A 24,408-nucleotide genomic window follows, 5' to 3' on the forward strand; every position below is an offset into this window, starting at 1 on the left:
CAGGTGGGAGGACAGTGCCGGTGGCCGCCACCTTCCCGCAGAAACTGGGCCCTGACGGCTAGGGAGGGAAGTCAAGGAGAGAAGGGAACCAGAAGCCTCCACGGGGTGGGGGCTGTTGCCCCAGGACAAGGGGAGATGTGGACAGGTGACTGGACCTGCGGGTCTTCATCCAGATGCTGCTCCTGGTGTGTCTGCAGAAGAGCAATGTGCATGCTGGATTGTGAGGTCACTCAGGTCCGCCCGGCCTTCAGGCATGATGTCCTTGCCTTGACCATGATCCTGATTTGTCCACTTGATACGGCACTGAGTGTTGATTTTCGTGGTTGGGACAGTCCCATGGAGCTGGACCAAGGCTATTCCTTCCGTGGCCTCTGAAGTGGCATCCCCGTTGGCCCCGGGAGGCTGGGAGGCACTGCTGAGCGAGGCTGGGCTCTGGAGCGGCATCCCCAGTGTTGGCGGGATCCGGGGTTCGGTCCCGTCTGGCCCGCCTAGTCGGCTGGCTGGGGCCGCGCCTGCTCGGCCAGCTGGGCCCTGCAGTCCAGGAGGTCATCCCGGAGGCGGGCGATGTCCTGTGCGTGTTGAGCCAGCGTGCGATTCAGCTGGTCCACATAGCCCCACAGGCCCTCCGTGGGCCTGAGCGACTCGGTGGGCAAGTGGTCCAGGCCGGCAGCCAGTCGGCCCAGCCTCCCACACACACCCTCCACTTGAGCCACCCTCCGGTCGAAGTGGCCCACCACTTGCTGCAGTTCCTGGGCTGTGTCCTGGCAGCGGCTCAGCCCGCCGGCCACACCGGCCACACCGGCCTTGAGTCGCTCCAGCTCCCCCCTCAGGCCCAGCACCTGCCTGTGGCCAGCCTGAAGCCGAGAGCCTTGGCTGCTGACCTGTTCCTGGATGGCGTGAACCTCAGCCTCCACCTTGCGTTCGCGCTCGCCCAGGGATGAGTTGGCAGCCGAGAAGGCGTCAGAGTACTGGCTGACGGAGTCGCTGAGGCCCGTGAGGGACTTGCTCACGGAGTTCAGGTTGACCTTGAGCAGGGTGATCTCGCCTTGAAGTGAGCTGCCCGTCGCTTCTGTCAGCTGCTCCTGGACCCCGGCCACAGTGCCATTGAGCTGCCGGAGCAGGGCGGCGTGGCTGGCCACCTGGCGGAGGAGGGCCTCGCTCCGGCTCTGCCAGGCCTTCACCTCTGCCGCCAGGTTGTCCAGGACGGCTGAGGTGGTGCTGGGGGTGCACGAGGTCTCCAGGGAGACCAGCCGTTGTTCCAAGACCGCCAGCTCCGTCTGCACCAGGGGCCGGGCTGACCTGCCCGGGGGGGCGCCGTCGTGGCTTAGCTCCCCCGCCAGTGTCACCAGGCGCTCCTCTAGGCTCTGCACTCGCTCTTCCAGCATGGTCCTGAAGCTGCCGGCCTCCCACCCGCCCTCCTCCATGCCCAGGCAGCAGCCCCTTGCTCCCCCCTCCGTCCCGTTGAGGGTCTCCAGGCCCTCCAGCAGCCCGTCCACACCCCCGTCCAGCATGGCAGCAGAGAGCCGCTCGAGCTCATCCCTGGTGAGGGGGCCGTGGCCCCGCTGGGCCTCGGTGACTGCCTGTAGGTTCCGCTCGAGGTTGTCCACGCGGGCGCTGATCAAGGGCAGCCGGCTGCAGCAGCTGCTCCCGCCAGCCACGCTCAGGCCCTGCAGCCTGGTCCCGAGCTGGGCCAGCTCCCGGCGCAGGGCCAGCTCCCGGCCGTCCAGGCTCTGGTGCAGCCGCTGACTAGCCGCCTGGCCCTCCTCGCACTGCTGCCGCACCTCCTGCACCCGCAGGTCGCACGTGCTCTGGACGCCTTGCAGCTTCTGCTCGAAGCCATCCAGCAGGCTCCCCCAGAGCCGGTGCAGCCGTCGGTCCACGTACTCGTCCAGCAGCGCCAGCGAGGTGAGCGGAGACGGACGCGCCTCCCGCAGCCGCTGCAGGTGAGCCTCGTGGCCGAGGGCCAGCCCGTGCACCTTGTCCAGCAGCTGCACCTTGGTCCGCAGCGTGTTGCTCACCTCCGTCACCTTGCTCAAGATCTCGTCAAGGGGAGGGGTGAGTGGCCCTCTGGCTCTGTCTCCGGGCCTCACGAACCCCTCGGAGATGACCCCGAAGCCCACAGGAGCGGCAGGAGCCCTTGGACTGCCAGTCATCCTGTTGGGGTCCTCACGGCTGGCCACCAGGCCGCTGAGGGTACCATATGCTTGTACCAGGCGCTGGACATCACCCTCCAGACGTTCCAGCCGCTCACCGAACAGCCCTGGGCCTTTCTTTCCTGGGAAAGAGGAGGAGAGAACCCTAGGGGCATCACTGGCCTGCCTCCCTCCACCTGTCCTGTTGCCAGGCCACCCGGGAGAGTTTCTGTTCTAGGCTGACCTTCCCACTGAGCATATAGCTTTCTCAGCTTCAGGAGGAGTCTGTGAGCTTTGCCTCAAGCCCAGTGTGAGATGCACCCTCCCCAGCCCTGCCAGAGCTCAGCCCGCCTGCGTCAGGCCCCTCTCCACCGCCCCCAAGAAACCTGATCACCTGGTAGGGTCTCCATGGGCAGACTCACCATAGGGGCTGGGGGCCGCTCTGCTAGAAGAAGGGGGCCGGGGCCCTGGGCCCAGCTGCCCTGAGGGAATCTGGGCCTCAGGCTCTGGCTGGGCTGGGGTGGCCCCGAGGTCGGTCAGGTGCTCGGGACAGCCTTCTCCAGTGAGGCCAGGGCAGCACCGCCAGGCGAGGTCTGTCACTGTCTTGTAGCTGACCTTGTATCTGGGTCTGAGCACTGTTCGGTACCTGGGCCAGAGAGGGGGAGAGGGCAGGGCCCTGTACTTGCGGACTGAGGCTCCTGCCTCCCAGTGCAAGATCTGGATTCTCTGCCCCCCTCCACTCCCCGCCAGAGTTTTTCCTTTTTCTGTGCATAAGGTGACAGGGCGGTGGGGTGGAGGCAGGCCTTGCAGAGGGTCAGAGAAGGGTTAAGGAGCAGGTGCAGGGGAAGCCCTACCCCACCCTGTTTGCTTGGGGAGAACACTAGCGGGATTTAGCCCCAGTGTCCCCAAGGCCAGTTTGGACCACCTTTAGCTCATGCTGCCATCAGAAATTCCACTCTGGCTTGGGCGGTACCTGGAAGAATCCTGTCACCACCTCAGCCCTTCCCTTTGGGTGTGCGAGGGGGTGCTGCCCAGGAGCCGGAGTGGGCAGCCCTTCTCAGTGCACTGGGGCCACTCTTGGCTCCCCTCGGTCCCCTTAGTTTTCTCTACTCCTTCCTAGCCTACTCTGGGAACTCAGCTCTGGCCACCCAGGCCGGTGGACGGCACCCCTGATTCTGAGCACAGAAGGGAAGGCCCAGCTGTGCGGGGCAGGCCTGGCCAGGCCCACTCCCTCCCCTGCTCAGCCATGTACCTGTTCACCCACTGACACACTGGAGCAAATGGGATTGTTTTCAGACATGCGTTTGAGCCTCTCCAAGTACAGACCTGTGCATCACACTTGTGCACCATCCCAATACCCTCTACAGCCCTGTCTGCCTGACCTAAGCCCCGGCAACCTGGCTTCCGTCCCCTCACCCTTGGCCTGCCTTCTCCACAGTCACCGCAGCCCTCCCTGGGTCTTCCCAGGGCCCCTTTGGCGTCCACTGTTGTCAGTGTGACCCTCTGCCCTCTCTGTTCACTTTCAACCCTCTTTGCCTCTGCTGCTTCTTCCTTGCCTCGTTCTGTGTGTCTTCTGGGAACCCTCCCCTGGCCCCCCTGTGGGCCCTAAACTGAACCTGCCATGTCTCCTCCCTGGCCTTCTCCAGCCAGCCTGCGTGGGAGCTGGGGTAATAGGTTCTTTGGAGTCCAAGGAGTTCCATTCCCTTGTGGTGCTGGCTGGTGCCCTGGGAGAGAGGCAGGCCTGGGGCTTGTGCCCAGCAGTCCCGAGTGGGTGGGATGGGGGTGCACTCACGTGACTGTCCCGGGGCACTTGGGCCCCCATCCACACTGTCGGTACTCGGCCTTCACGTAGCTTTCTGCTCCCTCCTGTAGGACACAGGTCACATTCCTGTGCACCACGTAGGCGCAGAGGGCCCTGCAAGGGAGAACGGACGGCATCCTTGGAATATCTGGCCTTGGCCAGGCCTGTTGAGGAGCCTATACCTGCCTTCCCCATCTGTGGGCCTCCCCAGGGGACCAGATCCCCATCTCTCTTCTGTCCCTTCTCCTCGTTCCTGGGAGACCACACTGCTCATCCTTCCTCCCCTGACTCCTTGGGAAATGCATGCCATCTTGTAGTTTCCAGCCCCCCACGCCCCCACCCTTGGCTCCTGGTTTCTCACTCTCTGATCACTTCTTGTACTGCCTTCTCCAGGAAGCTTGCTCTGATGTGCCAAGCCTGCTGAATGTCAGCTATGGGCTGAGCACTCTCCTACAATACGATTCAGCCAGCACCCCAGGTAGAGGCCCTAACTCACCTGACTGGGGCCAATTCCCAAGCCACTGGCTACTGAGGACCAGAAGCTGAGGCCTCCGCGAGGCAAGAGCCGCCCTCACAGACTACAAGGGCTGGGGAGGTGGCTGCCTGGCATAAGCCAGCCACCTGTGGGCTGCTATTGGGCTCTGGAGCCACAACTCGGGCCCAGGACCCAGGCGCCCCCACCAGTTCTGTGGCCCAAACCCGCCGGGCTTCCCCAGCGGTGGCTGGGGTCAGGCTGACCGCGGGAGGGGGCGGGCTGCAGGGCGCTGGGCTCCATCTCCTACCTGGTGGGGCAGGGGAGAGAAGGGGGGGCGCGCGGGGGACATGCATGGGAGAGGCCCGCGTGTGCCCCGCGCCGACGGCCCTCCCTCCTCTCCCTCCACCTGGTCCGCTGCGCCGGGAGTTTACACACAGCGCAGCTGGAAAATGTTACTTCGCTGGAAAGGTTTCCGCGGGCACTGCCAGGTCCCAGCCGCTGCGCCAGGCCCCCTCGGCTTATTTTTCTTCGCCAGCCCCGCAGCTTCCCGGAGCGTGGGGCGCCCGTCCGGGCCGGGGCTCGGCCTCGGGTGCCCGGCGCGTCCCCCCCGGTCTCCCGCGCGCGGTCGGGGCAGGTGGGAGCGCCGCCCGGGCCCCATCCCTCCCGGCTTCCTGCCCGGGCGCGGCCCGCGCTTACTTGTGCGGCCCCGGGCGCAGCCGCGGGCGCCATCCCGTCGTGTAGAGGTTGTAGCGGGGGGCACCGGGCGGCGCGGGCCGCGCGACGAGCGGGGTGCCCTTGGCCTGCGCCCCCGAGAGCAGCGCCGCGACGGCGCACAGCCACACCGGCAGGCGGCGGCCCATCGCGGCCCGCGGCTCTCTCCACCTGGCCCCGCGCGGGGCCCCCGCCCGGCGTCCGCCCGCCGCGCCGCCCCGCCGCTCGCCCTCCCGCCCGGGTCCCGCCGCCGCTCGCGGCCCCCGGAGCTCGCTGGCCCGGCCGCCTGGCGCTTCGCAGCGGCTGCGTCCCGCCGAGTGGCCCGCGCTGCTCGCCGCTGGGGCCGCGGAGGGGAGGCGGGAGGCGGGCTCTGCGCGGATTAGCATAAACTTGGGGCCGCGTCGCTCGCCTCCGCCGGCCCCCTCTCGGCCGCCAGCCCCCCGCCCCAGCTCCGAGCCGACGCCCGAGGGGCCGCCTGCACGCGAGAGGTGAAGGAGGGAGCAGCCCCGGGGTGGCAGGGGCGCAGGCCGTCGCGCCCTGGGAGGCCCCCAAACACACCCATTCACCACGATCGCCCGCGTGCGCGGCGGAGAAGCGGAGCCAGACCCCTGGGGCGGGCCGCGACGCGGGGCTCCCGGGGAACGGCCCACCCGCGGGGCACACGGCTCTTAGGAGCCCTGGCGTGCGGGGAGACCGAGGCCCGGGCTCTGCAGCTGAGATGACCCTGTTTGGGGGCGCAGCGGCAACACCTCCGCAGCCACCGCTTTGGAATAGGCCCCAGAAGGTCCCTGCTGGCTAGCTGTGCCTCCTCGCACCGGCCTGTCTGGAGGTGACCCGGGCAACTGCTAACTAACTGCTGACCCCTCCGCGGCATCTTAAACTAACGCTCTGCTGCCCGGTGTGGCCAGGCCGTCCCTCTGGCTCCCTGCTGCGGTCCGGGTTTTCTCTGCCTCTCTCAGGTGTGGGCTGCCCGGAGCCCAGACACCCAGCACCTCTCCAGCCAAGCAGCAGAGGCTCTGCTTCTCTCTGTGCAACTAAAGCTCTTAGCTAGCTGGACCACCGCCCTGGCTCATTCTTAGCCCCCGGGCAACGACAGCCTTCAGGGCTTTCTCACAAGGAGTGCTGCTAAGGCGGGCTTCAGCCTATTTCCCTTCTGAGACTGACTCTCGGAGCCCGGGAGTTGGCCTTTATGGGCGTTCTCATTCGAGGTCATCTTGTTGACTTTCTAACCTGCAGAGAGCTTCTTGAATCCCCATTCTTTCATCCGCAGGGTGGCGTTTCTTCGTGGCTTCGTCTCGTCTGCACAGGTGACCGCCGCCTTTGGTCTTTACCCAAGTAGCTGACTGGAGTGTGGAAGCCACAGAACCCCGAGGCGCATACGCGGAGAGACCTTCCTCCAACCCAAGATGTGAACCCACACCCTCTGGGTAAAGTGACGATGGAAGGGTGTAAATGGGGCACAGCTCGGAGACTCACATCTGTGCCACCTGCCCATTCCCAGCCGTAGTGGCTCGTGGGTCCCTGGTGGGGGAAGCAGACCCCTGAGCACAGTGGGCTGGTTGGTGCCTCATTTAGGCTTTGGGACACACGCGGAGGGGACCCATCTTCCAGGTGGGGAGTTTCCTGGTGTATTGGTTTCCTAGGGCTGCTGTAACAAATGATCACAAACTTGGTGCTTGAAACAACAGAAATTTACTCTCCCACAATCCTGGAGTCTAGAAGTCTGAAATCGAGGGGTCAGCAGGGCCACGCCCCCTCCAGGATCTCGGGAGGAATCCTTCGTGTCCTCCAGCGGCCACAGGCACCCCTCGGCTACGAGCTGCCTCACCGCACTGTCTGCTTTGTCTTCACGTGGCCCTCTGACTTGTGTGTCTACAGGGGTCTCTACGGGGCCTTTGTCTCTGTGTCTCTGTGTCCTCTCCTCTTCTCATAAGGACATTGGTCATTGAATTTAGGGCCCAGTCTAAGCCAGTCTGACCTCATCTTAACTCATTACATCTGCAAAGACCCTTTCTCCAAGGAAGGTCACACTCTAAGATTCAAGGCAGACGTGAATTTGGGGGGAATACTATTCAGTCCACGACAGGGTCCCTGAGGGCTGGTGAAGGGACAGATCCTGGCGTGCTGAGCCATAGCTATGCGGGACTAATGGGAAGGCTAAACAAGAGAGTTTGCCAGAGGAGAGTAGGGCCGCGTCTAGGGGTTGTGGTGCTCTGGGAGAGGGGCGGGAGGAGCCTTTTGGTAGTTGGCTTCCCCTGTCTGCTTCCAATGACCCACCTCGCTTGAGCTAACTCCGATGGGTTTCTGATGCCTGTAAATGATGTCTAAGACAGGCTTTCATCCTCTGCCACAAATTCACTGAATGTGCTTTTATATTCTCCAGCCTTTAACAGAGAAGTCCTTCTGCTGGGGGCAGGATACATGGTATCCATAACATGCTCTTGACCTTGTAACCACTGCTTAGAAAGTGAGAGACATCTGGTGGGACATGAACTGAGCTGGGCTCCTCACCCTGGGGCTGGGTTCTGACTGCCTGGCAGCACTGCCCAGGAAGTTCTGCAAGAATCCGCCCCCCTGCACGCCCACCCCCCACCCCTACACTACAGAAGCTGTGATCCTTTTCCAAGGGGCCCCAGCCCTACCTCTCACTCCCTACGCAGCCCAGATGTGGGGCCCACAACTCAGAGGGAGGAGGCTGGACCCTGTCTGAACTTGGAAAAGTCCACATAACGGGGGGCTAAAAGGACAGTTGGACCCCACTTCCCCCCTTCCCAGGTGGCTGACATCAAACACTCTCTTTAACTGGAAAAGTTTCGGGAGCCAGCCCTGGGGCCCCATCCTGGGGGAGGCGGGTTGAGGGGAGGACATCGGCAGAGGAGATGCTCAGGGTCTTGGCGGTATCCAGTCCCGCCAGAGGCTGGGGTCTCCCCCGCAGATGATGAGGCCACTTTCCATCTGCCAGACAGGAAACCTAGGGAAGGCGGAGACAGCGGAGGGAGGCAGTCATGTCCCCACCCCACCCTCCCCCACCCCCACCCCAACTCAGCCTGGAGTCTCTCTACACCTGGATGGAGGCGGGCTGAGGGGCCACACACAGGATCCCAATTTCTATTCACAGGGACATGCACGCCCATATGCAGACACATTCCGTCTGTCTGTCTGTCTCTCTCTCTCTCTCACACACACACCCCACTTCCATACACACACACAGAAGCATACTTTCCCAACCTTCACTAGCCCTTGGTGACAGATGAGCCACCTCGATCTTCAGGAATGATGGAGGATGCCATCAGGAAGGCAAGATATCCCTGGACAGGGATAAGTGTAGCCTTGCATTTAGGGTCCCCCAGGGAGTGGCCCAGTGGGTGAACAGGAGTGGGGACCTCTGCCAGACACTGTAGCCTCCCTCCTGCCTCTGTGGGCTTTCTGGGGCAGAGGGGGAGAACTGGTGTCTGGGGGTAGAGAAGATGGGAGAGTGGGTCGCTGGCAGCGGCAGAGATGCGGGCTTTCCTGGTGGTAAGGCCCCACGGGACTCTGGTGCTTGGCATCCCGCCCACCTGGAACAACCCTTCCCTACCTCCGTGCATTTCTCTGAGGCCACGGAGTTTCCTCTCCCCTCTCCAGGTTCCTTCTACCCCACCCAGGATGTTCTCCCTACTTTATCCAGGCCCACCACATGAGATCATTGAGAGCCTCACCACGCTTTTTGGAATGTAGTTCCCCTGAAAGAGACAGGAATAGAAAGCACTGGAATGACCCATTTTCTGGCACAAGCCCTTCTCACCACAGATGAGCCTCCTACGACTGGGAGAGGCACGCCCCACCCCCCAGGCAACTGGTGGGGGCACCAGCCCTAGGATACGGGCTCCTGACTCCATCAGTCCTTTGTCTCTGCCCACCACCGCACCCCATCTCCTTTCTTCTGAGTGTGCACAGCCTCCCTACAAGGGGCCACCTTTGGAAGTTCTGTGTAGCAAGGATCTTTCCCTGGGGCTCACTCTCTCCCCAACATAAACATCAGCATGCTCAAAGCCCAGTTGGTGTTTTGATTACACCCACACCATCAAAAACAGTTACTGTCAATACATAACTTGTCCATACGTGTTTCTGGGGCAGGGGTTCGGAGTGACCCCTTCCAGCAAGGCAGAAGCAGGGCTTCTCCAGGCCCCTGGGGGGTGGGTAGATGTGGGTCCTCCAGGTGAGGGCCTGGGAGAGACGCCAGAGATCATGGAAATTGGACTCTACAAAGCCCGGATGGACTTCTTCTGAGTGAGAGTTGCTTAGAAGCAACTTAAAAATTGTACTAATGGGGCCTCAATGTGGACACATGCAAACCAGATGCAATCGTTATGCAAATCATATGCAAAATACATGCATGGGCCTCCCAACTATTGCAAATACCAGATGCAGCCCCCAGGGACCGTGACTTTAGCTGAGCCCTGTTGTGGGGCACATAGATGGCCCTGGACGTGCCAGTCTCTTATGGTGGGCAGGAAGGGCTTACCTCCAAGGCGGTTCACACACTGGGGGAAGGAACCAGGCAGGGAGTCGCTCAGATCTGGGTTTCAATCCCAGCTCCTCCGCTCACGAGTTGCTTGACCTTCGTGGAGTCACTTTACCCCTTTGAGCCTCTGTCTTCCCATCTGTAAAATGGTAACTCTGAGGACTAAATGGGAATATTGGTTAAAACTCCCATCTGCAAATTCAGGCATCTACGGGACGCTTAGTGAGGGGGTAGGACTCAGAGTCCCTCCCTGGGTAGAGGGTGGGTGTCTGGACTTCTTTCCACTCACTGAAATTGAGACTGCCATGGGCAGGACCGCCTCCAAGGGCAGCAGGGCAGCTGTGGGCTTAGGGTAGGTCAGTGCAGGATGGGCCAAGAACCCACATAGTTTACATCTGTCAGAGGTCCCACTTGACTAGGGGGTATGGCAGATGCTGTTGGTACCCTGCCAGACCTCCTTTACCCAGCCTGTGCATCCATCATCTTCCCACTGTGGGAGTGACAACTGTGAATGCTCATGGCCACCCCTCCTGCAAATTGCCCCTGGCTGAGGACAGCCATCTCCCTGGAAAGTTACACACCCTCCCCCCTCAGAGCCAATGATGGGCTGTTACAAGGATACAAAAGGCTCGTCTCCTCAGGGAGACAGCTCAGCAGAGCAGTCAGGTTCCAGAGCCCCCTGGATCAGGCCACATCCAGATGCTCCCTGAGATCCCATTCTTGCTTTGCTCCTCCCCTCCCCTTCCCCCCCTGCCCCCCCGCCCCGCCCCACATGTGTCTCCTGAGAACCCTCCCTGGTAAATCGCATGGTCCTGAATCCCTGTCTCCAGTTCTGCTGCTGCGGAACCTGACTCAAGACAGGAGACAGACCTGCAAACAGAGAAGGATGATGCATGTGATACTGTTATGGTCCAGGAGCCTCAGGAGCCATGGGGTCTTGAGGCCCAGGGAGATGTGTCTGGGGTGGGGAGAAAGGGTCAGAGATGTCTCCCCAGTCAAGCAACACTGCAGCTCACCTGTGGGGAGAAAGCATCCCCAGCGGTAGGCATGGCCTGCATGGGGGATCGAGGCAGGAGACAGCCTGGCGTGCTTGGGGAATACCCGAGCTCTGGGCCGGGGGTGGGGTGCAGGCCCCACGAAAGGTTAGCAGGGGCCAGACAAGAGGAGCCTTGGATACTCCAGTGAAGGCTCTGGACTTCACACCAAGGTAACAGCACACAATGAATGGTCTTGAAAAATGTCCCCTAGCTGCTGCCGCACAGAGCGGGCCCCGGAGGCCGGGTGCCACAAGGCTGACAAGGATCCGAGGCGGGTGGCAGGGGTGGATTCCAGAAGCTTTCAGGACAGAAAGCTGACAGGCCCTGATGGCTGATTTGGGGGCTATGTGTATGGGAAGGGTTTAGAAGGTGCCAGGCAGAGGGGAGACCAGACATCAGGCCTGGGGCAGGGGTGACCGTGTGTGGGCAAGTGTGGGGAGAGGGGGCTTAGCGAGCTGTCCAGGACAGGGGTCTGCATCCCCTGTGCCTGTTCCAAGGCAGCCGGTCAGGCAGAGCCTTGACAGGGAGGCCTCCGTGACGGCGGGTGCTAACATGAGTGGTGGCACAGCCGGGGGATTCCAGGGGAGGCTGGGAGCTGCTCCCTGCAAGGGTCGGGGGCCCATAGGGCCTGGGAAGGGCTCACCCTGCTGTCCTCTGGCTCTTCTATTCATAAGCACAGGAGTAAAAACCACACAGGATTACCAGCTAGTAACAGAGGAGGCAGGCATGCGATGGGCCCGGGGAAGGGGGTTTCCCTGCACCCGGGCGGGGGCCAGGGGTGGGGAGGCAGGTCGTTGCCATGGCAAACTCATGCTTGGATAGGCAGAACCTGACCTCCACCCAGACAATGCCCTTATCTCAGACCTGCTCTGCCTTAATTCCTTAATTCTCTGGGACATTTGCAGGTTACCGCTTGGTGCTAGAAGCACGGGAAGGTGGGTCCCAGGCTGTGCTCAAGGCACCCGAGACCGGGGGGGTGGGGTGGGGTGGGGTGGGGACACAGAGGTGGCTGCAAGTTGGTAATCCCGGGAGGGGGTCAGGAAAGGGGCCTGGGGAGGGGAGGGGGGGAAGGAGACTGAGAGGTGTTTGTGGGGTGGGGAGGGCCAGTGTGTAGGCTGACTGGGGAGGTGTGCACAGAGATGCTTGGACTTCAGCCCCCGTGAGCCTGCTCATCCGCCAGTTCCTACACAGCCCTGTCACTGTCTCTGAGTAGAGCCCCCCTTCCGACTGACAAGTCGCTGATGTAGGGGACGCCTCCTGTCTGTGTTTGCTGAATGGTGAACTGTAGGTTTTAGTCACTCTAGAGCCATGAGGAGGATACACTGGGGAGGCTGGTGCAGGAAACAAGGCAAGAGATGCTGGTGAGGAGAGAGGGCATGCATTTGGAATAAGGGCTGCCAGGCTTTCATGGGCTGGCTGGAAAGATGGATCAGGGCCAAGGTTACAGTGTGGACTCACACCGCGGCAGGGTCCCACGCCTGTCTCCCCGCCCATCTCACACTTGGTGCAAGGCCATATATTTGGCATCTATTCAGAGGGCTCCCTGCCATAGCCTGACTACTCTGATTCCCCAGAGCAGCCCACCCACTTGCTCTTGCCACCCACCAGGGGACCCATGGGGTCTTCCCCAGCTGAGCCTCTGCAGCCAGGGACTCCCACATTCCTGGCTACACTGGCGTTGGCCTCAGTTCCTTTGGCAAAGGGCAGGCAGGAGGCTCCCATGGTGGGACTTTATCCCTCCTTCCCTCCCTCCCACCCCCCGGGGCTGTGCTGGGAGGAGGGCAACCTCCACCCCCACTGTGCCATCCCAGCGCCTATCACCGTCCACTGAATGCATCTGCAATCCCAGGTCCTCTTTCCCTCACGCCTCCTCCTCCTGTGTCTCTGTCTGGCCAAGGGCCCCATTGTTCCTTCAGCTACCTCGTAGAGTGCCTGGGTGGGTGATGGGGAGCGTGGGGGCCAAGGAAAGGGGCCTTAGTTCTGGTTAGGAGGCTGTGCTCGTGCCTGGGGTGCAGGTGGGGACTGATGCCATGGAGGTGAAGACGGAAGGGAGTGGAAAGCGTCCAGAAACATTAGGAGAACGGGGAAACCCTGCTGGCTTTCGGGGGGCTACAGGGTGCCTCTAGGTTTCCAGTGTGGGGGAGTCCTTTTTGCAGAGACAAGGAGAGAGGGGAGGCACAAGTTTGGAGGGAAGCCACGCTGAATTGGAGGTGCCTGCAGATACCCTGGAGGAGATGGATTGCCCATGATATGCATGTATTTGGGGTGTCCCATTTGTCCGCAGCCCCTTCTAGCTTGGGGAGCTGGGACGTGCTCGGCGGGCCCTCGAGTGCAAGGTCAGGAGGTCTGCCCCACACATACCACTCCACTGGGGTCTAAGGGTTCCTACAGAGCCACGGGGAAGGGGCCAACTCTTTCCTCCCAGAGGCCCAGGTTCTGTCTGGGTAGCTGGCAGAGGCCCTGAGTGCCCCTGCTGCCCCTTGTCCCCCCACCTGGCACCTCCCAGGCAGCCGCTCCACCACCAACCCCCCTTTCAGCTGTGGGTCCCTGGTACGTCCTCATCCTTCCTCCCCTCTCCCTGGTCTCTCCAGGCTTCCTGCCCAGGTGCCCCCCTCCTCTCCTCCCCCAAACCTCCTCCTTCTCCTTTTCCTATAATTAGGAAGAGCCTCGATAGGGCCTACTGTATCTGGGACTCAAGTTGGCAGCAAGAGAAAAAGTCATTTTCCCCACCTTGAGAGCTCGGACTTTAGACATTCCAGGGCCAGGCACACGGCACTCCCAGGAAGAGGTGGGAGATGTCTACATTCTGCCCGGGGGGGGGGGTCACCCTCCCCAGAATGGACTGAATGACTCTTAATCTAGGGGGGCAATAAAGCCCAAAAAAGAAGTTTTTGTGCCAAAAACAAATGGGAGTTTCAAAACCTGCCCTGTCTGGTTTATCTGAATTTAGAGAGAAGTTAATTCATTGGCCAAAGCTAAGGCCATGGGAACGAAGAGGTATCCCAAGGAGTTTGTGTCGTGTAAAAAGGAAGCTGGGGACATTTAAGGTGAGAACCAAGGAAGAAGAGGCAGTGAAGGAGAGCAGAAAGATGTGCTCAGAAGAGCAGCAGGGCTGGGTGGCGGGGGGCAGGGGGAGGGGCAGGGGGTGGGGGAGGGGAAGAGAGAGACACCAGCCAAGACAAGGGAGAGGAAGTCTCCAGGAGACTCAGGGAAGCCATAGGGGAGGCCTTGTCTTTCCTGACCCAGAGAGAAGGCAGGACACCCTTTACTGGAGCCAACCAAGCTGGGCTGAAACAGGGGGAGCAGGGAGCAGGGGGCGGTGATGGTGGTGGGGAGGGCGGGGAGGAAACAAAGGCAGATGAAGGAGTGAGTTCCAAGGACGGCTGGGGGTCTGGAACCTAGGCCCAAGGGAGGAGGGGTGGGAGGAGGGGGATGGCCCGGAAGGCCCCGGAAGCTGAGCACCTGCAGGTGTGGCAGGGGGCAGGGGGGTGGCAGGAAGCAGAAAGGGCTCCCACCTGCTGGTCTGGGCCTCTGGTGCCACATGGCAGGTGAGGCGGAGAGGTGGGGTGGGGATGGAAGGATACTTAGAGGAGGCCAAGGAGAAATGCCGAGGCTCGACCACGGTGTCTGTGGCCGAGACACCGTAGTCTGAAGGTGGGGGAGAAACCATGGCTCACGGGGCTTATCCAGGGCTTGTAAGGGCAGATCGCGGGAGGGAGGGGAGGACCACGCGGAGTAGGGATGGGGTGCTCGGTTCCTGCATGAAAAGAAATTTAGGATCATGCAGAAGCATGACAGTGCCTTCCAAAATTACCTCACCTGGTTATATATAAAATCATGGCTCTCCTCTTTGTCTTGCGGCAATGTAAAAAAAAAAAAAAATCACCCATTTTCAATGAGAAAGAAAAGAAACAACGGAGGAAAACATAAATGTTTGGGAACAACCCGACTGGCGTTTCCCTGTGCCCTTCCCACCTAGCCCGTGTCACCAGCCGGCCCACCTGCCCGGTTTGTTTCTCAACATATTGGCAAACATCTCCTACTCTTTGGTTTCCAACGTCTTGACCCAAGTTGGCTGTGGGTTCTTTCTTAGTAGTTGTGATTATTTAAATACAGCCTGTTGTCATTCCCCCCCCACCCCCCCAGGAATCTCGAGGCTGCCCAGCTGATTAAGTGATGGTATGTGCTTTTCCAGAATCACTAACACCTGGCACCCAAGTCCGAGTGCGGGAGGGCGTGCTACCATTCTGAGCCAGGGGCTGCTTCCTGAGTGAATGCTGGCTGATGTAACCCATCAAAAAACACAAGTTCTGTGCAAATGATAGGATTTTTCAGAGTCTTGGTAATGAGAGAGATTTCGCATTTTGTGACTTTTGCCAGTTTGTTGACCATAAAAAAAAACGAGTGGTGGGAAAGCTGAAAAGTTTACCAGGAAGAGAGCATGCCTCGTCAGTCTTTTTGTGAAGGCATCATTCAGGGGTTGCCGGAGATCGGAAGAGCTCAGGGAGAAGAAGCCTTTTCATCAGTAAGGACGAGTGCTGAGATCTACAAAAGTGTGCCAATTCTAAGTAAATTGCTAGGAAAAATAAAAAGTGAAAGGTCACAGAGTTTTGAGACAATCAAGGTTTTCCTGGCATTTTTGGGGGAAAAAAATGAGTAACGAACCTTAGCTTTGGGTCCACAGAGATTCTTTGCGTTGTTCCCTCTCTTGTAGTGTGTGTTTAGAAGTTTCCGTAATAAAAGTTTTTTTTAATTAAAAAAAAGAAAGAAATGATTGGAACAAGTGACAATAGATGCTGGTCATTCTTCTTTTCCCTTCCCATTTTGGAAGCTCCACTCTAGGTCGACCTCCACTTGTGCTGACCTTCCCTTTTTCTGGCTTTTCTGGAATTTCAAAAAGTTCTATTTAGCACTTTTAGCTGCAAGCTACCAGTCGGTGTTATTACATCTCTCTTCTTTTTTTTTTTTTAATTTTTTTAAAGCTTATTTGGTGCTTATACTGCAAACTCCATCTCATCTCTCCTTACCCATTTGGAGCTAACTACACATGAATTGGTAGGCTCTCAGCTCACTATTGGGTGACGGCCTCCTCTTCTTCATCTCCCTTGTCTGCAGTTGGATTCGATTATTGCCTGATTAGGTTCCTTTCTCTGGTGTTTCCCCCTGTCCAGGGAGCCTCCCTGGAGCCGGGCATCTTTTGTGTCCCCATGAGGCGAAGGGCACCTTGGCAGCATAGGTTGCTTTTCTCTTTTGTCGCTTTGCTGAGGAGATGTGTGGTTTCCGTTTGATTCTCTTTTCCTCCCATGTAATGTGTTCCCTCCCTCGAGAAGCTTGTAAGAGTTTTCCCTTTAATCATGGAATTCAGGACTCTTCCCAGGCCGTGCCTAGATGTCTGCTTTTTTTCCATCACTCCTGCCTGGAACACAACGAGCCCTTGCAAACCAGAGTCTTTCTTTGAACCACGGAAAATTTTCTTTCTTGTTTTAAAGTTGTTGCTTCTCCTCGGTTTCCTGGGTTTTCTCTCCCCTTGTAGGCTTTTTAGCCTTCACATATCATGTCTCCTGGGTCTCTGTCCTCCTAGGCTCTGGTTTTCCTCCACACGAGTTCTGTCTTCTTCCATTTTTGCCTCGGGTTTTGCATGATCTCTTTCACCTGCTCCCAGCTCCCCATCCTCTCCTCTAGTTCATGTTAAATTTAAAATCGTGCTTCCCTGTTCAGGAAAGCGTTTTCTTTTGCATCTGATTTTTTTTTTTTAATGCCCTTATTGTTTTCTTTGTGCCATTGTGTGAGGCTGTGGTCTGTCTCCTCCCGAGGCTCTGACTGGATTGCGGGCTTTCTCCTGACTCTCCGGTGCTCCCTCTCTTCTCTTTGCCCTTCTCCCCTCCAGAATGTCCATATACATCTTATTACGTTCCATGTTCCCCAGCCTTATTGAGGTATAATTGACAGATAAGAATGGTACAAATTTAAGTGCACGAGGTGACATTCTGGTCATGACGGGGTGATCGCCGCAATCAGGCTGATGAACACGTCCCTCTCTTCACAGTTGTTTGTGGGATTTTTGTGTGAGAACACTCAGGATCGACCCTCTCAGCCAATGTCAAGTATACAATACGGTATTGTTAACGAGGGCCACCGCGCTGGACGTCAGGTCTGCAGGGCTTATCTGTGCTATATAACCGAAACTTTGTACCCTGTGACCAGCCTCGCCCCCTGCCCCCCAGCGCCTGGCAAGTGCCGCTCTACTCTGGGCTTTGAGGAGTTCAACTTTTTTTAGATTCCACGTATACACGAAGTCGTATTGTATTACGGCTTACTTCCCTTAGCACGATGCTCTCCGACCTCATCCATGTTGTTGCAAATGGCAGGATTTCCTCCTTTCTCGTGGCTGAGTGATACTCCATTGTATATACATATACCGCGTTTTCTTCATCCATTCATCTGAAATCATTCCAAGTATCTTTTCCAAGCACAGTGGAATGGAGCTAGAAATCTAACAGTAAAGAAATGAGAAAATTCACAAATATGTGGAGACTAGCTAGTACGCTCATGAACAACCACTGGGTCAAACAGGAAATCAGAAGGGAATTTGAAGAACATCCTGAGACAAACGAAAACAAAAACACAATGTACCGAAACTTAGGGGTCGCAGCCAAAGCTGTGCTGAGAGGGAAGTCTGTCCCTATGCATTCTTGCAGCTCCAACCGCCCCGAGCCTCAGGTCCAACGGACAGGCTGGCTGTGCCTGCAGGTGCCTCAGAAGGGACAGGGAAGGATTCTGCAGGTCCTCCCAGACCACCCACGGCTGCTGGCCCCAGCTCTGTGGCTGCTCCCTGCACCAAGCTCTCCCCTGGAACTGGGCAGATCCGAGTCTCATCCAAGACGCTCTCTGCTGCCGGCCCCTCCCGTCTGGCTGGAGGGAACCAGCGCCCTCAGTCTAGGGCCCTGCCCACCCTGCATGGAGCCTTGCTGTAGGAGCGCACCTGGAGTTGGGAAGCAGGGAGGGCAGCTCTCCTCCAGGAGGTTTAATTAAAAAGAGGTTCTTGGGCCTCATGGATTTTGATGAGCCGACTGGGATTGATGGTCTTGTGCAGGGTTGTGAAAATACACCTGCAAAAAAAAAAAAAATGACAGCAAAGTGGGATTGAGTTGAATGTGCTACCACATCTATGACAATGCATCTGGAAGGTACGGCGCACTGAGTGGCACCGAAGGGAGTCTGAGAGTTGGGCACGTCTTTTGGTTCTGGTAATAATGAAGTTGTGTAAGGAAAGGAAAGACCTCAAATGGTGCTGTTATGTTCTTGGCACGACACAGTGTACCTCCTGAAGGAATTTCCCGGGGCTTTGGAAGTGGGGTGCAGATGAAGTGTGCAGGAGGTGAGGTGACTTCTCTAGAATACCTGTGGCTGGGAGGAACAACGTTCAGAGGCTGGGAGGCCACAGCCCGTTGTCGTAAATGGCCCTCCTTGTCCTGCGGCTCTCAGTGGGTCCAAAGGATAGCCCTGTTCCCGAATTTGAACTTATCTTGTGTTTTAAATTTCTTTACCACATGGTAAGTGTCCTAGGAATTTTTTTCTGAAGAGCTTCAAAGTGAAACTATAGATGCTTTCTTTGTCTTTAAAATCCAAAAAAGACCATCATCTGAGAGAAATTAGGAACATTTCAAAGCCACTTGGGACAGAGAGGATAAATTATGCCAAAAAACAATTCCTAAGGACTTCAAAGTTGAAAAGTACTTCTTTCAGAAGGAAGGAACTCTGAAAGAAAGTGAGTGGTGGTGATTCGGATTGGGCATTTCTTCAGCTTCCTTAGAGGAAAAGTATTAAATTAGTAACTATTATAAAGGAGGCGTTCCTAGATTATGAGATTGAAATGTAGCCTTTCCTAGAAGTGATCGTGACAAAGTGCACTTCCCCATTCAGATGGAACAAAATAACAAACAGAAATGGTCAAACGTGCAGGACTCGTGTAGCCTGGTAGCCCTTTGGATCCCTCAATTCAGAGCATGTTTTATGAACCCCCCAACACCCCTTCTGTTGGGATCGCATTGGACTAATTGATCTCGGCTGCCCCGCTCCTTGGTCTCTGCTATCATGCCAGGCAAGGCAGAAAGCTCATTTTCTACTCTCTGTGGCCTAGAAATCCACTTTTGCTGTCCTATCACGAGAGAGGCTCTGGCGTTTGATGGCTGCCGAGTGGGACAAATCATAGCAGCGAATGCTTCCTGAGTCCTCACTTTTTCCAGCCGCTGGGAACACGCTGAGCTCAGGAGTTCATTCAGTCTTCAAGCAACCCTTAGGGAAGGGATTGTTAGCCTCACTTCCTGGGTGAAGAAAATGAGGCTCAGAGAGTCTTAGTGACTTGCCCAAGATCACACAGGAAGTGAGACTCAGATCCAGAGCCCCTGACACCAAAGCCAGGGTAATCACTATGTTATTTGTAACCAAAGCCGCGGATGAGACCCCTCTGACATCATGGATTTGCCTGCATCCGCCGAGATAAAAGTAATGTGCTACTACTTTAATCTGATGTTTAAGAACTCATTTCAGGAAGTATAATGTATCTTATATACATTTTAGGATGATTAGACGTTCGAGTATAGTTCTGAAGCTGCCTGCTGAGTAGGGCTGGCTGTCTGCTCTGTCTCTGGGGTGACACAAAAGACATACATTAGAGGGAAATGTGCTGAAACAATTCTCCCGTTAAAAAATAAATTGCGGGGGCGCCTGGGTGGCTCAGTCGTTAAGCGTCTGCCTTTGGCTCAGGTCATGATCCCAGGGTCCTGGGACTGAGCCCCGCTTCGGGCTCCCTGCTCCGCGGGAAGCCTGCTTCTCCCTCTCCCACTCCCCCTGCTTGTGTTCCCTCTCTGGCTGTGTCTCTCTCTGTCAAATAAATAAAATCTTTAAAAAAAAAATTAATAAATTGCGTTGGCTAAACTATGGGATATTTATATCACGGAATAGTATTCGGCTATGAAAAAGGAGCACAGTACTGATGCACATAGCAACACAGATGAATCCCAAAGGCCTCATGCTGGGCAAATTCAGCCAGACACAAAAGAATACCTAGTGTACGATTTTATTTATATGACATTCTGGAAAAGGTAAACCTGGCCTATTAGTTTGCTACAGCGACCACAGACACGAAGCGGCTTGAACAGCAGAAACTTACTTTCTCACAGCTCTGGAGGCCAGAAGTCTGGGCTTGAGGGGTCAGCAGGCTTGTAGAAGGCTGTCTTCTCCCTGTGTTTTCACATGGTCTTTCCTCCCATGTGTGTGCATATCTGTGTCCCAATCTCTTCTTATGAGGACACCAGTCATACTGGATTAGGGCCCACCCATATGACCTCATTTTAACTTACTTACCTCTTTAAGGAAAACTGTCTTCAAATACAGTCACATTCTGTGGCCCTGGGAACGTATGAATTTTGGGAGAACACTATTCATCCCATACCACCTAGTGTATGGCGAAAATAGCCAGAATGGTGGTTGGCTCTGGGAGGAGTTGGGGGGTTGGGGGGGCTGACTAGGAAGGAGCGTGGTGAACTTTCTGGGGTTGATAGTAAATTGTACCCGGTGATGGGGGTAGGGGTCACGGAGGTATCAGACTTCCTGGAATAATACACTCAAAACTTATAAGTTTCATTGTATGTCAATTTCACCTGAAAGAAAATCAGAAACAAATATTGAACTCTAGTTAATGATTTGCATGCACAGTGTTTAGGGGCGAAATATAGTGATGTCTGCAAATTGCTTTTGAACTGATTGATGGGTGAATAGATGGATAGATACAACAGAATGTTGACAACTGCAGAATCTAGGTGGTGGGTTTATATGGGTGTTCACTGTACAGTTCTTTCAACTTTTCCGTATGCTTGAAATTTTTCATCATAAAATGTTGGGGGGAAATATATATATATATATGTGTGTATATATATATATATGTGTGTGTGTGTATGTATATATATATATATATTTTTTTTTTTTTAAATTTCCATTTCAAAATGTTAGCCAGATATTTCTCATAAAGCCTCTTCGGTGCTAGATCAAGGTCCATAGAAGCACCACGACCTCATGCCAAAGTCATTGGTAGCTCAGTGACCTCTGGTGTTTTTAGCCCCCATATGCCTGTGTCTGGGAGGAAGGGTAGGGAGACAATTCAGAGAGAGGTCTGAGGATCCTAGGGAGTTCCAGAAACTGGCTAAGGTGTCAGAGGAAACTGAGGTGAAGAGTTGTTCAAGCTTTGTTGTTTAGAATCCAGGACAGACCGAGCTCTGTTTTCTCAAGCTACGATGGAGTAATTAAGCCATGATGGGTTGGGGGTGGGCATAGGAATGGTAAGGAGTTGGCAGCACACAGTAGGTGCACAGGTACTAAATAAATATTTGAATGACATTGGAAAGGGGCCTTCTAAGCACGTGACCCACAGGAGACAGTGAAGTCTCCAGTCCGGTTAGGGAGTCTGTCCCTGCCTCTGCCCTGGCCCACCTCGCCCTGGCCCGAGTCACCTCGACAAATGGGCCCAGGAGAGCTGGCCTGGTCTCTGGGTTCCTGGACAGCCAGAGTGAGGGCGCTTTGCCACATTCTTAGGAGAGAGCACATCCAAAACAATTTCTTTTTCTAAAAATTCAGTGCTAACGGGTTCCAGATGTCCATTTGTTATATAATGGGGTTTGTTTTAATAGCGTCAACTTCCAGATGTGCAGCCTGGAATCAAGAAGCCCATTGGCCCCCTGAGGACACCATGAGCCAAGCCGAGAGCTGCCCGGGGGGGAGAGGCAGACGTACGTGCAGAACCAGGCATGGATGAGGAGCTGGCCGTGCCTTCCCGCCGCCTACTGGGCCCTTCACCTGCCTAGCGGCTGCGCTCTCACCAAGGAGTGGAGAGGGTGGCCCATCCAGCTGCCAGTTGGCCAGCCCCGTCCCTGAACAGGGGCTCCCAGGGGACAATCACAGAAACGCAGCCTGAGGGGTGTGGTGCCTTGGAATCTGAGGTGCACTGGAGCTTCTGTGTGACCCTGGTTAGGTCCCTTGGCTTTGCTGAGCTTCGCCGTCCTCTGAGGTAAAGCGGGTCAACACCATTCCACCCTCAGGGTCACAGGGGAGGGCGAGGGGAGGGGAAAGGGCACAGAGGAGATACCGGGAAGACTTGGGCCTTTTCCCTTGGTCACAGGGCAAGGACCAGGCCCTTGTAACCCAGCACTCCCCCACTTTCCCACTAAGCCAGGGAACCCCTGGCCAGCACCAGCGACACGTTCCCCCGGGAACACTGGAAAAGTGCCACTGGTAGGGCTCTCACCACCTCCGCTGGAGGCTTGGTTCGTGGCCTGCAGCTATTCTTCCCGAGGTGTGAGTTCGGCTCTCTGGAGCCTTGCTGAGCACCTCACTCCCTCGTGTACCTGATGGCCCTTGGGTGCCGGAAGACGGGGCCTCAGAGCCCCAACCCCTCTCCTCTCGGGTGGCTGCAGCTATAACAAGAGACGGACTCCGGTTTAGGTGTCCTGAGGAGGGGTGGCCAAGATCCCGGACAAGAAACCTCACACAACCTGGAGGCAGTCACAAGACACACACGCACATACTCGCACACGTCTTTATCCACAAGAGAAAAACTCACTACCGTGTAGAAGATAATCATCCCCAAGTTAACCCATAAAAATAATGTGAGTCCAACAAAATTCCAATCAAACTGGGGGGGGGGATACAATATAAGTGGAAATTATTGAAAATGAAATGAAAAATTGAATTATTGAAATTGCAAATTATTGAAAATGAAAAATTGAGATGGAAAATAAGTACAGTTAATAATTGCTATGGACTGAATGTGTCCCCCTAAATTCATATGCTGCAATCCTAACCCCCAAAGGGATGGTTATTAGGAGGTGAGCCCTTTGGGAGGTGATGAGGTCAGAGGGCAGAGCCTGCAGGCACGGGACTCGAGCACTCGTGGAAGGGACCCAGAGCGCTCTGGCCCCTCTTCTGTCCCGTGAGGACACAGCGGGCAGCCCGCAGTCCGCCACCTGGAGGAGGAGCCTGTCCAGAGCCCAACCGTGCTGGCACCCTGATCTCAGACTTCCAGCCTCCAGAACCGTGAGAAACACACTTCTTGTGTTTTTGCACCACCCCGTCTGCGGTACTTTGTCCCAGGGGCCTGAACAGAGACAGACCATCATGGCCTCTCGGCAAATGAAGCACAGTAAGGTAGGACTGCCCCCAGCAAGCGGCTACGACACAGGGTCAAACTCTAACACTTCCCGCAGGACCGGCCGCCGTACTGACGGGACCAGCCCCAGCACAGCAGACAGAGAAAGGGCACAGCAAACTGGAAATCCAGAAACCGGCCCATCTACAGCCCTGGATATGGAATGTGGTAAAGAAATGCATTTCAGGGGCGCCTGGGTGGCTCAGTCGTTAAGCATCTGCCTTCAGCTCAGGTCATGATCCCAGGGTCCTGGGATCGAGTCCCACATCGGGCTCCCTGCTCGGCGGGAAGCCTGCTTCTCCCTCTCCCACTCCCCTGCTTGTGTTCCTGCTCTCGCTATCTCTCTCTCTGTCAAATAAATAAATAAAACCTTAAAAAAAAAAAAAGAAATGCATTTCAGATCGAAATCAGTGGGAAGTGACAACCAGTTCCCTTTGGGGACAAGGACTTGCCAGTGAGGGAGGAGGGCTTGGTTTTCATGTTTTCTCTTTCAGGACTGTTCACTTTTCCGACACTGGATATGTATTACTTTTTTTTTTTTTTCATTGTCAACATATTTTTATGTCAATGATGTGTTCTCTAGAGATCTTGATTCCTTTTAGGTTTTTCCCCTTTGTACATCTCTGTATTTAAGAGAAACCTAATAAATGTCATATCACTAACAATACAAGGTTATAGAACAAGCTGCTGGTGGCTGTTATCTCAGGGAAGTGGGCCTGGGACAATTGGATTACCACCTCTCTTCCTCCTTGTCCTGATCCTGCTTCTGCTTCTCTTTCTTCTTCTTCCTCTCCTTCTCTCTCTCTCTTTTGTTTAGGTTGCAGGTATGACTTTAAAAATCAAAAAGATGAGGAATGAGTTTTGAACAAAATAAACAAACCAGTGCGGAGATGATGGATTACTCACTGAATGGGGACTGGACAGCTGGCTAACAATTTGGAAAAAATAAAGTTAGATTCCTGCCTCACACCAAAATAAACCTAAGATGGCTTAAAGATTTACATGTTAGAAGTTAAACCGTAAAGAATCCTAATGCCTGTACAATTTTACGATGAGCAACAATTTTCTAAGGAAACATCAAATGAACAGATGGATAGAATCGGACAACAAAAATGTATAAGGCTCCTTTCCATCAAAACAAAATAAAACTAAGGTCAAACTGCAGAGAGACAGAGAGAGAGAGGAGAAAGACAAGATAGCTTTGTAACAAAGAATCAAGAATTTCTATATATAAAGAGCTCTTACAAAAATTACTGCCCACAATTTTGTTTTTCGAAGCCAAGAATAGAGGGGAATGTGAGCACAATGAAAGCCGAGTTTCCTAAGGCAGGCTGCAGGTGGGGCGGGCGGGGCTGAGCCAGAGGGTTCAGAACGGGAGCGGACAGCCCAGTGGGGCAGCCCCAGGGCTGGGTGCCCTCCATGTGGCAGGGGTTCCCTAGTCTCCCTGGCACCCACAGTCCCATCCGGTGCCAGTTTCTCCAGCCCAGCCTGACACACACCCCGCCCCGACACATCTAACATTTCCCATTCCTTCACACACATCAGACAC

At 55.9% G+C, this 24,408-nt stretch overlaps 1 protein-coding gene and 1 long non-coding RNA gene across 2 annotated transcripts; one reads left to right on the forward strand and one right to left on the reverse strand.

Moving 5' to 3' along the window:
* Positions 1-52: 52 nt before the first annotated feature.
* Positions 53-5,400, reverse strand: EMILIN3 (elastin microfibril interfacer 3). Its single transcript, XM_036121383.2, has 4 exons — positions 5,105-5,400; positions 3,925-4,047; positions 2,555-2,778; positions 53-2,275 (listed from the first exon to the last, which is right to left on the reverse strand). Exons 1-4 carry the CDS (start codon positions 5,266-5,268, stop codon positions 489-491), a joined length of 2,298 nt encoding a protein of 765 aa, XP_035977276.2. The 5' UTR covers positions 5,269-5,400; the 3' UTR covers positions 53-488.
* Positions 5,401-5,610: 210 nt separating this feature from the next.
* On the forward strand, positions 5,611-23,542 carry LOC144379168 (uncharacterized). The gene is made up of 3 exons (XR_013441528.1): positions 5,611-6,546; positions 21,346-21,722; positions 22,918-23,542. It is a non-coding gene; the product is annotated as an uncharacterized LOC144379168 (long non-coding RNA).
* Positions 23,543-24,408: the final 866 nt, after the last annotated feature.

The sequence above is a fragment of the Halichoerus grypus genome, chromosome 10, assembly GCF_964656455.1.
Source record: "Halichoerus grypus chromosome 10, mHalGry1.hap1.1, whole genome shotgun sequence".
NCBI classification, from domain to species: domain Eukaryota; kingdom Metazoa; phylum Chordata; class Mammalia; order Carnivora; family Phocidae; genus Halichoerus; species Halichoerus grypus.

Excerpts from the sequence above, each read along its gene's own strand:
- EMILIN3 (XM_036121383.2), bottom strand. The coding sequence starts at position 5,268 with ATGGGCCGCCGCCTGCCGGTGTGGCTGTGCGCCGTCGCGGCGCTGCTC. Across the intron at positions 4,048-5,104 it reads CTGCGCCCGGGGCCGCACAA|GGCCCTCTGCGCCTACGTGG; the intron begins GTAAGCGCGGGC and ends TCTCCCTTGCAG. Across the intron at positions 2,779-3,924 it reads AAGTGCCCCGGGACAGTCAC|GTACCGAACAGTGCTCAGAC; the intron begins GTGAGTGCACCC and ends TCTCTGGCCCAG.